General features: G+C 51.9%; 1 protein-coding gene across 2 annotated transcripts in view; it reads left to right on the top strand.

Annotated features, from left to right (window-relative positions):
- LOC145359545 (alanine aminotransferase 2-like) overlaps nucleotides 1-12,353 on the top strand; it is a 59,639-nt gene extending 47,286 nt beyond the window's left edge. For both annotated transcript variants that reach the window (XM_080214198.1, XM_080214189.1), the window contains 5 exons: nucleotides 4,224-4,360; nucleotides 7,870-8,044; nucleotides 8,383-8,538; nucleotides 9,041-9,153; nucleotides 12,118-12,353. In XM_080214198.1, coding sequence (XP_080070324.1) covers nucleotides 4,224-4,360; nucleotides 7,870-8,044; nucleotides 8,383-8,538; nucleotides 9,041-9,153; nucleotides 12,118-12,208 — 672 coding nt within the window. In that variant the 3' untranslated portion in view covers nucleotides 12,209-12,353. The remainder of the gene's footprint in view (nucleotides 1-4,223; nucleotides 4,361-7,869; nucleotides 8,045-8,382; nucleotides 8,539-9,040; nucleotides 9,154-12,117) is intronic.
- The last annotated feature ends 967 nt before the right edge of the window (nucleotides 12,354-13,320 follow it).

The following is a 13,320-nucleotide window of genomic DNA, read 5'->3' as shown; positions in this document are numbered from 1 at the left end:
ACACAGTGACAGCCGTGTGTACCATCTACAAGATGCACTGCAGCAACTCACCAAGGCTCCTTAGGCAGCACCTTCCAAACCCACCACCACTTCCATCTAGAAGGACAGGAGCAGCAGATACCTGGGAACACCCCCCACCTGGAGATTCCCCTCCGAGTCACTCACTATCCTGATTTGGAAATATATCGGCCGTTCCTTCACTGTCACTGGGTCAGAATCCTGGAACTCCCTCCCTAACAGCACTGTGGGTGTACCTACACCTCAGGGACTGCAGCGGCTCAAGAAGGCAGCTCAGCAGCACCTTCTGAAGGGGCAATTAGGGATGGGTAATAAATGCTGGCCAGCCAGCAACGCCCATGTCCCACAAAAGAATAGAAGTTGATGACCCCTGGCCATTCCCATCCTAGCCCAATGGAACTGAGTCTAGTTCTCAGACTAACAGTTAAATGTCTTTGACACCTCTCCTGGGAGTTGGACTGTGTGAAACTGTGTTCCTACTGGGATAATTCAGGATAAACCGAAGGAAAGGCAGTTATTCCAGAATACCCAGTAGGGAGCTTCGAGTCTGCTCACTTATCGCCAGAGTTACTTCACTAACATCTGGGAATGTGAGGAAACAGCCTGGATTCTCCCAGCACGTGGCTCATTCCCTTTGATGATAATGGGTGTGTGCAAGGCAGCTCCAGTTTCCTTGGACACAAAGCCCAGGAGGTGGGACTGAAGGCCAGAATCTGTCCTCTTGCTGTGCTCCTCTGAATGTTCTGCACAAATCCTCACCTCCTCCTTTTTCGACATTTCACTGCGGCATCACTGGCAAAACGCAACTGAGAAGGATGATGGATTGTGTGAGATGTGGGTTCACAGGCCATTCGAGCCCTGCTTGACCTGAATCTGAACTCTATCCAATCACCTTGCCTGAATATCCATTTCCCAGTCTATCAACATCTGTTCAGGTGCTTTGAGTTAAAGCCCTGTGTTTTGGGTGGTGGGGTGGGGGCCTAGTGTTTTGGATGGGGGTGGGGTGGGGGGGGGGCCAGTGTTTTGGGTGAAGGAGTGGGGGGAGAGATGGATTTCCACTTCCTCCTTGTGTGAAGACAGTCTCCCTAACAGCAGCCCTGCATGGCCTGACTCCCGTTTCCACCCCTTGTCCTGGACACTTCATTATCCCTATCACCTCCTCCAATCAGTTTGAAGAGTGCATCAATCCATAGGAATTTAAGACTTCTCGTAGAGAGTCTTAGAGCAACGTGGCAACAGGAGGAGTCCACTTGCTCCATCACGGCCATGCCAAGGAAGCAATTCAGTTTGAACCATTCCCATGAACTTCCACATCCCTCCCTTTGTAGAATAATCCAACTGCCTCTCTAATGTCTCGATTGAACCTGTCTCCCCGACACTCTGATTCCAGCCACTCACTGCATGAAAACCTTCCTCTTCATATCGCCATTGCTTTTTCTGCAATTATGTTCAGTTTCTATTTTCTCATTCCCAATCCTTCCACCAACAGGAGCAGTCTCCCCAGATCTACAATGTCCAGGTGTTGAATCTATTTAGTCCCTGCTCAGTCCCCATTGCCCCCACAGCTTTGAGTGGATATCTGCTTCCACAAACTTGTACACCCTCCACCCAATCTCCTTTCACTCTCCTTTGCTCCAAGGAGGACAACCCCAGCCTCTCCACCTGAACCTTGGAACTAAAATCCCACATCCCTGGAACCATTCTGGTCTATCTCCTCCACACCCCCTCAATATACCTCACATCCTTCCCAAAGTGTGGGGATCAGAGCTGGACACTTCTCAAATTGATGCCAAACCAGAACTTTAAGAACATCAACATAAGAACATAAGAAATAGGAGCAGGAGTAGGCCATCTAGCCCCTCGAGCCTGCCCCGCCATTCAATAAGATCATGGCTGATCTGTTGTGGCTCAGTTCCACTTTCCCGCCCTCTCCCCATAACCCTTAATCCCCTGTCTTATCAAAAACCCATCAACCCGCGTCTTAAATATATTTAGCGAGGCAGCCTCCACCACTTCAACGGGCAGAGAATTCCAGAGATTCACCACCCTTTGAGTGAAGAAGTTCCTCCTCAACTCCTTTCTAAACTGCCCCCCCTTTATCTTGAGGCTGTGCCCCCTGGTCCTACTGTCCTTTCTGAGCAGGAAGAGCCTCTCCACCTCTATCCTATCCATCCCATTCATCATCTTATACGTCTCAATGAGATCTCCCCTCATTCTTCTAAACTCTAACGAGTACAAGCCTAGTTTATTCAGCCTCTCCTCATAGCTCAACCCCCTCAACTCCGGCATCAGCCTAGTAAACCTCCTCTGCACTCCCTCCAAGGCCAAAATATCCTTGCGTAAGTACGGCGCCCAAAACTGCACACAGTACTCTAGCTGCGGCCTCACCAATGCCCTATACAGCCGCAGCAAGACCTCCCTACTTTTATATTCAATCCCCCTCGCTATGAAGGCCAGCATCCCATTCGCCTTCCTGACCACCTGCTGCACCTGCAAGCTGGGTTTTTGCGACTCATGCACAAGGACCCCGAAGTCCCTCTGCACCGTCGCCTGCTGCAGTTTTTCACCCCGTAAGTAATTGTCCTTCCTACCATTATTCCTACCAAAGTGGACAACCTCACATTTGCAGGGACTTACCCTGGGAAGTCCCGAGGAACAAAGGGACCTTGATGTGTTTCTCCATAGATCTCTAAAAGTGGAAAGACAGGTTAATAGGATGGTGAAATAGGCATATGGCACACTTACCGTTATCAATCGGGGTATAGATTACAAAAGCAGTGAGATCATGATGGAGTTGTATAGAACTTTGGTGAGGCCACAGCTGGAGCACTGTGTACAGTTCTGGTCACCACATTATAGGAAGGATGTGATTTCACTGGAGGGGGTGCAGAGGGGATTCACCAGGATGCTGCCTGGGATGGAGCATTTCAGTTATGAGAGAGGTTGGATAGGCTTGGGTTGTTTTCTCTGGAGCAGAGAAGATGGAGGGGTGACCTAATCAAGGTGTACAAGATTATGAGGGACACGGACAGAGTGGAGAGGGAACAACTGTTCCCCTTAGGTGAAGGGTCAGTTACGAGGGGACACAAGTTAAAAGTGAGGGTTTAGGAGGGTGTGAGGAAAAATCTTTTTACCCAGAGGGTGGTGAGGGTCTGGAATGCGCTGCCTGGGAGGGTGGTGGGGGGGGTTGCCTCACATCCTTTAAAAGGTACCTGGATGAGCACTTGGCACATCATCACATTCAGGACTATGGACTGAGTGCTGGGAAATGGGATTAGGTGGGCAGGCAGGGCCTTTCATGTACCTGTGCAGACTAGATGGGCTGAAGGGCTTATTCTGTGATTTAGAAATGTTCAGCATTAACTTCCTTGCTCCTGCTTCTACCTGTGAAATCCAAATCCCATTACAACATCGCAACTAGGAGCAGGAGGAGGGCCATTCAGCTCCTGGAGCCTGCTCCCCCATTCAGTACGATCTTATCTGATCTCATTGCAGCCTCACCTCCACCTTCCTGCCCATTCCCCACAGCCCTTCATCCCACAGCTAATTAAAAACCCATCTACCTCCCCTTCAATGTGTTCAGTCTTCCAGATCCACTGCACTCTGGTTCGAGGATTCCCAGATTCTTGCCCCTCTGAGTGAGGGATTTCCTCCTCAGCCCAGGTTTAAATCTGCCACCCCTTTGCCTAAACCTATGGAGCCTCATTCTCGAATCTCCAACAAGAGGAAACATCCCCTCTACATCGACCCTGACAATCCCCGTCAGCACCTTCTACACCTCAATGAGACTTTCCCTCATTCAGCCTAAACTCCTCAATCTCTCTTCATAAAACACATCCTTCCTCCCTGGAACCAGTCTCGTGAATCTCCAAGGCACTTACATCCTTCCTCAAAGTAAAGTAAAGCTCATTTATCAGTCACAAGTAGGCTTACATTAACGCTGCAATGAAGTTACTGTGAAATCCCCTAGTCGCCACACTCTGGGGCCTGTTCGGGTTACACTGAGGGAGAATTTAGCACGGCCAATGCACCCTAACCAGCACGTCTATCAGACTGTGGGAGTGAACTGGAGCGGGTTGAAGGGTTGGTGGGCTCAGGGTGAGGGATTTGGGGGGATTCGGGGGGTTGTGGGCAGTGAGGGATGCTCTGAGAAGGTGAGACGGTAAATGAGCAGAGTGCTAACGGAGTGACATTCCTCCCGGAAGGTTTACCAAGACAATGTGTACGCGGACGGATGCCAGTTCCATTCTTTCAAGAAGGTTCTGTTTGAAATGGGCCCGGAATATTCCAACAACTTGGAACTGGCTTCATTCCATTCCATCTCCAAAGGTTACATGGGAGAGTGAGTATGCTGAGGGAAAGAGGGGAGGGGAAGGGGAAGAGGAGGAGGAGCAGTGGGTGAGGGAGCAGTGGCGATGAGGACAGGTGGAGGATGGGGGAGCAGAGAAAAGGAGAGGGGAGCAGGGGGACGGGGTGCAGTGGGGGAGGGGATGTGGTGGAGAGGGGAGCAGGGGGACGGGGTGCAGTGGGGGAGGGGATGTGGTGGGGAGGGGAGCAGGGGGACGGGGTGCAGTGGGGGAGGGGATGTGGTGGGGAGGGGAGCAGGGGGACGGGGTGCAGTGGGGGAGGGGATGTGGTGGGGAGGGGAGCAGGGGGACGGGGTGCAGTGGGAGAGGGGATGTGGTGGGGAGGGGAGCAGGGGGACGGGGTGCAGTGGGGGAGGGGATGTGGTGGGGAGGGGAGCAGGGGAATGGGGTGCAGTGGGGGAGGGGATGTGGTGGGGAGGGGAGCAGGGGGACGGGGTGCAGTGGGGGAGAGGGGATGTGGTGGGGAGGGGAGCAGGGGGACGGGGTGCAGTGGGGGAGGGGATGTGGTGGAGAGGGGAGCAGGGGGACGGGGTGCAGTGGGGGAGGGGATGTGGTGGGGAGGGGAGCAGGGGGACGGGGTGCAGTGGGGGAGGGGATGTGGTGGAGAGGGGAGCAGGGGGACGGGGTGCAGTGGGGGAGGGGATGTGGTGGGGAGGGGAGCAGGGGGACGGGGTGCAGTGGGGGAGGGGATGTGGTGGGGAGGGGAGTGGGGGACGGGGTGCAGTGGGGGAGGGGATGTGGTGGGGAGGGGAGCAGGGGGACGGGGTGCAGTGGGGCAGCCGGGAGGGGGTGCAGGGAGGAGGCGATGTGGTGAAGGAGGGGGTAGCAAGGAGGCAGTGTTGTGGGACGGGGTGCAGTGGGGGAGGGGGAAAGGGGTGCGACGGGGGTTTAATGAATCTGAGAAGCAATTTGGCTGAGGTGGACTGGGCGAGATTGCTAAAGGATAAACCAGTGGAAAGCACTAATGAACGAGATCCTGGGGGAAAAGTGTAAAGTCTATTTATTATTGTCACAAGTAAGGCTTATATTAACACTGCAATGAAGTTACTGTGAGAATCCCCTAGTCGCCACACTCTGGCACCTGTTCGGGTACACCGAGGGAGAATTTAGTATGGTTAATGCACCACATTCACCAGGCAGATACTGGAGATGAGGGGGTTAGCTTATGAGGAGAGATTGAATAGACTGGGTCTGTACTCGTTAGAACATAAGAACATAAGAAATAGGAGCAGGAGTAGGCCATCTAGCCCTTCGAGCCTGCCCCGCCATTCAATAAGATCATGGCTGATCTGTTGTGGCTCAGTTCCACTTTCCCGCCCTCTCCCCATAACCCTTAATCCCCTCTCTTATCAAGAACCCATCAACCCGCTTCTTAAAAATATTTAGCGAGGCAGTCTCCACCACTTCAACGGGCAGAGAATTCCAGAGATTCACCACCCTTTGAGTGAAGAAGTTCCTCCTCAACTCTGTTCTAAACCGCCCCCCCTTTATCTTGAGGCTGTGCCCCCTAGTCCTACTGTCCTTTCTGAGCGGGAAGAATCTCTCTACCTCTATCCTATCCATCCTTTTCATTATCTTATACATCTCTATAAGATCCCCCCTCATCCTTCTAAACTCCAACGAGTACAGACCCAGTCTATTTAGTCTCTCTTCATAGTCCAACCCCCTCATCTCCGGCATCAGCCTAGTGAACCTCCTCTGCACTCCCTCCAAGGCCAATATCTCCTTCCGCAAGTGCGGCGATCAAAACTGCACACAGTACTCCAGCTGCGGCCTCACCAATGCCCTGTACAGCTGCAGCAAGACCTCCCTACTTTTATATTCAATCCCCCTCGCTATAAAGGCCAACATCCCATTCGCCTTCTTGATCACCTGCTGCACCTGCAGACTGGGTTTTTGTGACTCATGCACAAGGACCCCGAGGTCCCTCTGCACCGTCGCCTGCTGCAGTTTTTTGCCCTTTAAATAGTAATCCCTCCTACTATTATTCCTGCCAAAGTGGATAACCTCACACTTGCTAACATTATACTCCATCTGTCAGGTCCTCACCCACTCGCTCAGCCTATCTAGATCCCTCTGCAGACTCTCCACACCCTCCGCGCAATTCGCTTTTCCACTCATTTTTGTGTCATTAGCAAATTTCATCACCCTACACTCAGCCCCCTCCTCCAGATCATCTATATAAATGGTAAATAGCTGAGGCCCCAGCACCGATCCCTGCGGCACTCCACCAGTCACCAATCATCAATCAGAATAGCACCCATTGATACCAACTCTCTGCCTCCTATTAGACAACCAATCCTCTATCCACGCTAACACCCTACCCCCAACTCCATGTCCCCTAACCTTCTGAAGCAACCTTTTGTGAGGCACCTTATCAAACACCTTTTGGAAATCTAAAAACACCACATCCACCGGTTCCCCTCTGTCTACCACACTAGTCACATCCTCATAGAATTCCAATAAATTCGTCAAACATGACTTCCCCTTAACGAATCCGTGCTGCGTCTGCTCTATCAAACCATTCTTATCTAGATGCCTCACTATTTCTTCTTTGATGGATTCTAGCATTTAGAGTTTAGAAGGCTGAGGGGGGATCTTAGAGAAACATATCAGATGATGAAAGGGATGGATAGGGTAGAGATAGAGATTCTTCCCGCTCAGAAAGGACAGCAGGACTAGACAGCACAGCCTCAAGATAAGGGGGAGGGGCAGTTTAGAACGGAGTTGAGGAGGAACTTCTTCACTCAAAGGGTGGTGAATCTCTGGAATTCTCTGCCCATTGAAGTGGTGGAGGCTGCCTCGCTAAATATATTTAAGTCACAGGTAGATAGGTTTCTGACAGACAAGGGGAATTAAGGGTTATGGAGAGAGAGCGGGAAAGTGGAACTGATCCACTTCAGATCAGCCATGATCTTATTGAATGGCGGGGCAGGCTCAAAGGGCCAGATGGCCTACTCCTGCTCCTATTTCTTGTGTTCAGACTGTGGGAGGAAACTGGAGCACCCTGAGGAAACCCATGCAGACATGGGGAGAATGTGCAGACTCTACACAGACTGTGACCCAAGCTGGGAATCGAACGCAGGTCCCTGGCGCTGTGTGCCATCGAAATGTCCCCTCCAAAAATAAGAATGGTACTGCCAAAGCCAGGCCCCTGTGGTTGTATAAAGAATATAGGGAAGATGAAACCATTGACAGAAAGCTCCTGATAGTCACAAAAAACTCAACACTGTAGATAACCTAGAGAAGAATGGAAAGTACAGAGATGGAGCAAAAATGAGGAAATCAGAGATGGAAGAATGTTTCTGCCTCAGGGTTGGGGGAGAGACTGGCCGCAGGTTGTTGTGGATGGGCTGTGTATCTTTGTGAGTTTGAGTAATGTACTGCTGCACATTGTCTGCACTCCAGTGTAGAAGCTGCTAACACATTGGGAACTGCCAGCCTGTCCCAGAGCCATCGGTCTAACCAGTTTCTCTCGCTCCAGGTGTGGTTACCGGGGAGGCTACATGGAAGTAATCAACCTGGACCCTGATGTGAAAAAGCAGTTGATCAAATTGTTGTCAGTGCGTCTGTGCCCTCCAGTGTCAGCACAGGCAGTGCTCGGAGTAATCACAAATCCACCTGAACCAGAGGAGCCCTCCTATGAAAGGTTCATGAGGGTGAGTACATTCCCCAGACAGATACACTTCCTGTCGCTCCGTGTGGACATTAGGAACCCAATCCACAACTACAAATGAGAACTCCGAGTATCAGCTCGCAAACAAAACTTCCCAAATCATCAGCAACAGGGTGGGGAGAAATCTCTTCACCCAGAGGGTGGGGAATGTGTGGAATTCACTCCCACAGAAAGCAGCTGAAGCCAAAACATTGTCTGATTTCAAGAAGAAATTAGATATAGCTCTTGGGGCTAAAGGGATCAAGAGATATGGGGTGGGGGAAGGGATGGGGACAGTGCCGAGCTGATATTTTAAGGATTTTCACTTTGGTCTGTCCACAGGAGAAACACGCCATGCTAAACAGCTTTGCAGAAAGAGCGCACCTGACTGAGGAGATGTTTAGTGATACCCCAGGGATCCGGTGTAACCCTGTGCAAGGAGCCCTGTACTCATTTCCCAGGATCGATCTCCCCCCCAGGGCCATCAAGGCTGCACAGGTAAAACCCACTCAGCTGCCAAAGCTTCTAAAGAGTGACGTGTATAAAGCCCACGGAACCCCCAGTCTGGACAATATCCCGGTTTGGGCTTGCAAAAGGCAGGTAATTTTTACAGCACACAGTGCCATCTCCAACAGGAGGGAGTCTAACCATCACCCCTAAATACTCAATGACATTACAATCACTGAATCCCCCACCAGTAACATCCTGGGGGTTACCACTGACCACAAACTCAACTGGACCCAGCCATATAAATACTGTGTTCCTTTAAGACCAGGACAGAGGCATGCAATCCTCATAGAATCCCGACAGTGCTGAAGGAGGCCATTCAGCCCTTCGAGCCCATTACACTGGAACAGCAGGAGGTCACTCGGCCCATCTAGTCTGTTGCACAGGAACAGCAGGAGGCCATTCAGCCTCTGGATTATGGGATCAATAAGCAAGCTTTCAGACAAGGGGATACACACACAGCCTCTAACCGACACTCGTCCTTTTCCAACAGGAAGCCGGGTATGAACCAGACATGTTTTTCTGTTTGAAACTGCTCGAGGAGACGGGAATCTGTGTGGTTCCAGGGAGCGGCTTTGGACAGATGGAAGGAACCTATCATTTCAGGTACACAGACAGGCCACACTCGGTAATCACACTCACTAACTCCAAATATCCCAAAACTGTTTCACATCCAATCAAACTACAGAGGTGTAATCATCAATAAAACATGGCAGCTGTGAAACTCAACACTCCCTCAGTACTGACCCTCTGACAGTGCGGCACTCCCTCAATACTGACCCTCTGACAGTGCGGCACTCCCTCAGCACTGACCCTCTGACAGTGCGGCACTCCCTCAGCACTGACCCTCTGACAGTGCGGCACTCCCTCAGCACTGACCCTCTGACAGTGCGGCACTCCCTCAGCACTGACCCTCTGACAGTGCGGCACTCCCTCAGCACTGACCCTCTGACAGTGCGGCACTCCCTCAGCACTGACCCTCTGACAGTGCGGCACTCACTCAGCACTGACCCTCTGACAGTGCGGCACTCACTCAGCACTGACCCTCTGACAGTGCGGCACTCACTCAGCACTGACCCTCTGACAGTGCGGCACTCACTCAGCACTGACCCTCTGACAGTGCGGCACTCCCTCAGCACTGACCCTCTGACAGTGCGGCACTCCCTCAGCACTGACCCTCTGACAGTGCGGCACTCCCTCAGCACTGACCCTCTGACAGTGCGGCACTCACTCAGCACTGACCCTCTGACAGTGCGGCACTCACTCAGCACTGACCCTCTGACAGTGCGGCACTCACTCAGCACTGACCCTCTGACAGTGCGGCACTCACTCAGCACTGACCCTCTGACAGTGCGGCACTCACTCAGCACTGACCCTCTGACAGTGCGGCACTCCCTCAGCACTGACCCTCTGACAGTGCGGCACTCACTCAGCACTGACCCTCTGACAGTGCGGCACTCCCTCAGCACTGACCCTCTGACAGTGCGGCACTCCCTCAGCACTGACCCTCTGACAGTGCGGCACTCCCTCAGCACTGACCCTCTGACAGTGCGGCACTCCCTCAGCACTGACCCTCTGACAGTGCGGCACTCCCTCAGCACTGACCCTCTGACAGTGCGGCACTCCCTCAGCACTGACCCTCTGACAGTGCGGCACTCCCTCAGCACTGACCCTCTGACAGTGCGGCACTCCCTCAGCACTGACCCTCTGACAGTGCGGCACTCCCTCAGCACTGACCCTCTGACAGTGCGGCACTCCCTCAGCACTGACCCTCTGACAGTGCGGCACTCCCTCAGCACTGACCCTCTGACAGTGCGGCACTCCCTCAGCACTGACCCTCTGACAGTGCGGCACTCCCTCAGCACTGACCCTCTGACAGTGCGGCACTCCCTCAGCACTGACCCTCTGACAGTGCGGCACTCCCTCAGCACTGACCCTCTGACAGTGCGGCACTCCCTCAGCACTGACCCTCTGACAGTGCGGCACTCCCTCAGCACTGACCCTCTGACGATAATTGGCTGTCTGAAGATTTTGCTCTCTCTCTCTGAAAAACAGCAGAGAGTGACAGTGAAACACACAGCTTCCTCATCACAGAGATGCTCCCAGATATAATTTGAATTATTTATGGGCTGTGGGCATTGCTGGGTAGACCAGCGTTTATTACCCATCCCTAATTGCCCCTTCAGAAGGTGCTGCTGAGCTGCCTTCACTGCCCATCCCTAATTGCCCCTTCAGAAGGTGCTGGGGAGCTGCCTTCACTGCCCATCCCTAATTGCCCCTTCAGAAGGTGCTGGGGAGCTGCCTTCTTGAGCCGCTGCAGTCCCTGAGGTGTAGGTACACCCACAGTGCTGTTAGGGAGGGAGTTCCAGGATTCTGACCCAGTGACAGTGAAGGAACGGCCGATATATTTCCAAATCAGGATAGTGAGTGACTCGGAGGCAGTGTTGTTTTTATGAATAATGTGCAATTCCCACAGCGTTAGAAGTTTTGAACAAGTGTAACTGTAAAGATTCACTGTCACAGGTTTCAACAGTGAATATAAAAGGTATTTATCAATAAAGAATTGTGGAGCAGCCTCATGGCTGGAACTCACCCCCAAAGTGTCTCTGTCTTGGAGTCTCTCTCATCATGGGGTGATTCCACACGGAATCCCAATTGGTCACACATGCCATGTGACTCTTACTCAGCTGTGTTTCCCTCTAAGGGACAATCAGCACAGTGACATTGAGGGAAAGCATGGACCATATACAAATAACAACTTACTGTCTATCTTACCTCGCTGCAGCATTATAAAACAAAATGTGACCAGTGGATATCAAGGGAGTTGGCCAAAAGCTTCATAGAGTCCCTACAGTACTGAAGGAGGCTGTTCGGCCCACTGAGCCTATACTGACCACAATCCCACCTCAGCCCTATTCCTGTAACCCCACACATTTACCCTACTAATTCCCCCGACTCTCGGGGCAATTTAGCATGGCCAGTCAACGTAACCCGCATGTCTTTCAGACTGTGGGAGGAAACCCATGCAGACACGGGGAGAACGTGCAGACTCCATGCCTGGATAGGCACATGGAGCACACCAGAATGATAGGGAGTGGGATAGCTTGATCTTGGGTTTGGACATCGCTTGGCACAACGTTGAGGGCCGAAGGGCCTGTACTGTGCTGTCCTGTTCTAGGGTTTCTATGTTCCACACAGACAGTGACCCGAGGCTGGAATTTAACCCGTGTCCCTGGCGCTGTGAGGCACCAGTGCCAACCACTGTGACACCATGTGTTAAGGATGGAGAAAGAAAGAGAGAAGGGAGGGGTTCAGTGGGGCAAACCGAGAGATTAGGATTCAGACAGCAGAAGGTGTGACCACTGATGGTGGAGAGATTATATATGTGGGCAAATGTTGAAGAAGCCAGAATGAGCACAGGTGTCTGGGAGGGTAGCGCCTGGAGGAAAGGTGAGGATGTGGGGCGATTTCTGTTTCAACAAATAATAATAATTAGACTGAGTGGTTAGGATTGGGCAGCTCCGAGAATCTTCTGAGCGATAAGAATTGTTCTTGTTTTCTCCCTCCCAGAATGACCATCCTACCCAAGGCTGAGAAACTGAAGATTCTTCTGTGCAAGCTGAAGTCCTTCTATCTGGATTTTGTCCAACAGTATTCGTAATCGTCGGGGCTCAGAGCCTGCCTCCACCTGAGGGAACAGAGAGGATACCGAGTGTAATCACAAGGGGGACAGCTGCCTGAGGCTCATGGAAGGAAATAAAAACTTCAGACCTGAAACTATGACAATGTTGTCCACAGATTGTCGGTGTGGGGGTGGGGGTGGGGGTGGGGTGGGTGGGAGCGGAGCAGTGATGCTAATGAACATCCACTAGGATGCTATTTCTGTGTAGCAAATCGATGCAACTGTCTCAAAATGAGGTTGGAGTAATTGGTGCTGTTTTGTTAATTCATTATTTGTGTGTCTAGCTTGAGGAAGTTTGTGTCATTGATGTAGATTCCTTATTTCCACAATCTCTTCATTTAACACCCTCAGTATCTGGGCAGGAAGTTAACTGGGGTGGGATTTATATACATGATCTGGGAGAATCTATTCAGATTTAAACAGTCCTGGGTCAGAGTTTATGTGCAGGGTTAAAAGCCAGGAGGTCTGAGTTATGTCATCCTCCAATGCAGCACAATTAATCTCAGTGCCACAGGTTCAGGACAGTGGCCAACCAGCCACGATGTCTGCTCCTGACTGGTGTCCAGGGACCCCTGCCGAGAGAACGCGTGTCACTCAGAGTGGATAGATTAGGACTGGGGTGCAAAGCTGTTAATTGTCCAGTGTCAGTGACTGTACTGGCCAACCCTCAGATTACGCCTGTACTCTGAACACAGCGGGCAGGAATCGGATTATACTTGGGCAACGGCTGCACAAATAACAATTCTGACATTCAGCCAAGCTGGTGTTCTGGATGCCAGCCGCCCATCGGGTGCCCAGTTCCCTATTCAGCACAATTTCCTTCTCCAGCCCTGCTCGGTGGGTGGATTTCACGGCTGGACGCTCGGGTTGAGCACTTGGTAATAAAGTTGAAGGTTTATGGACCTGCTGACCCCTCTCTATCAGAGATGAGAATTGTAGGAAATTTACATTTTAAAAACTCCAGGCCAACCATCCCCCAGAACAGATTGCAAGTTCTGTAATAAAGTGTCCCATCCCTGCTCAGGGTCCCCCCGCTACTCAGATCACACACACCCCTCCACTCCCTGACCACACCCACCAAGCCCCCACCC

Source organism: Carcharhinus amblyrhynchos, chromosome 2 (assembly GCF_965287045.1).
Source record: "Carcharhinus amblyrhynchos chromosome 2, sCarAmb.v2.hapA, whole genome shotgun sequence".
NCBI classification, from domain to species: Eukaryota; Metazoa; Chordata; class Chondrichthyes; order Carcharhiniformes; family Carcharhinidae; genus Carcharhinus; species Carcharhinus amblyrhynchos.
The sequence above is the reverse complement of the archived record's forward strand: the minus strand, read 5'-3'. Positions and strand labels throughout refer to the sequence as shown.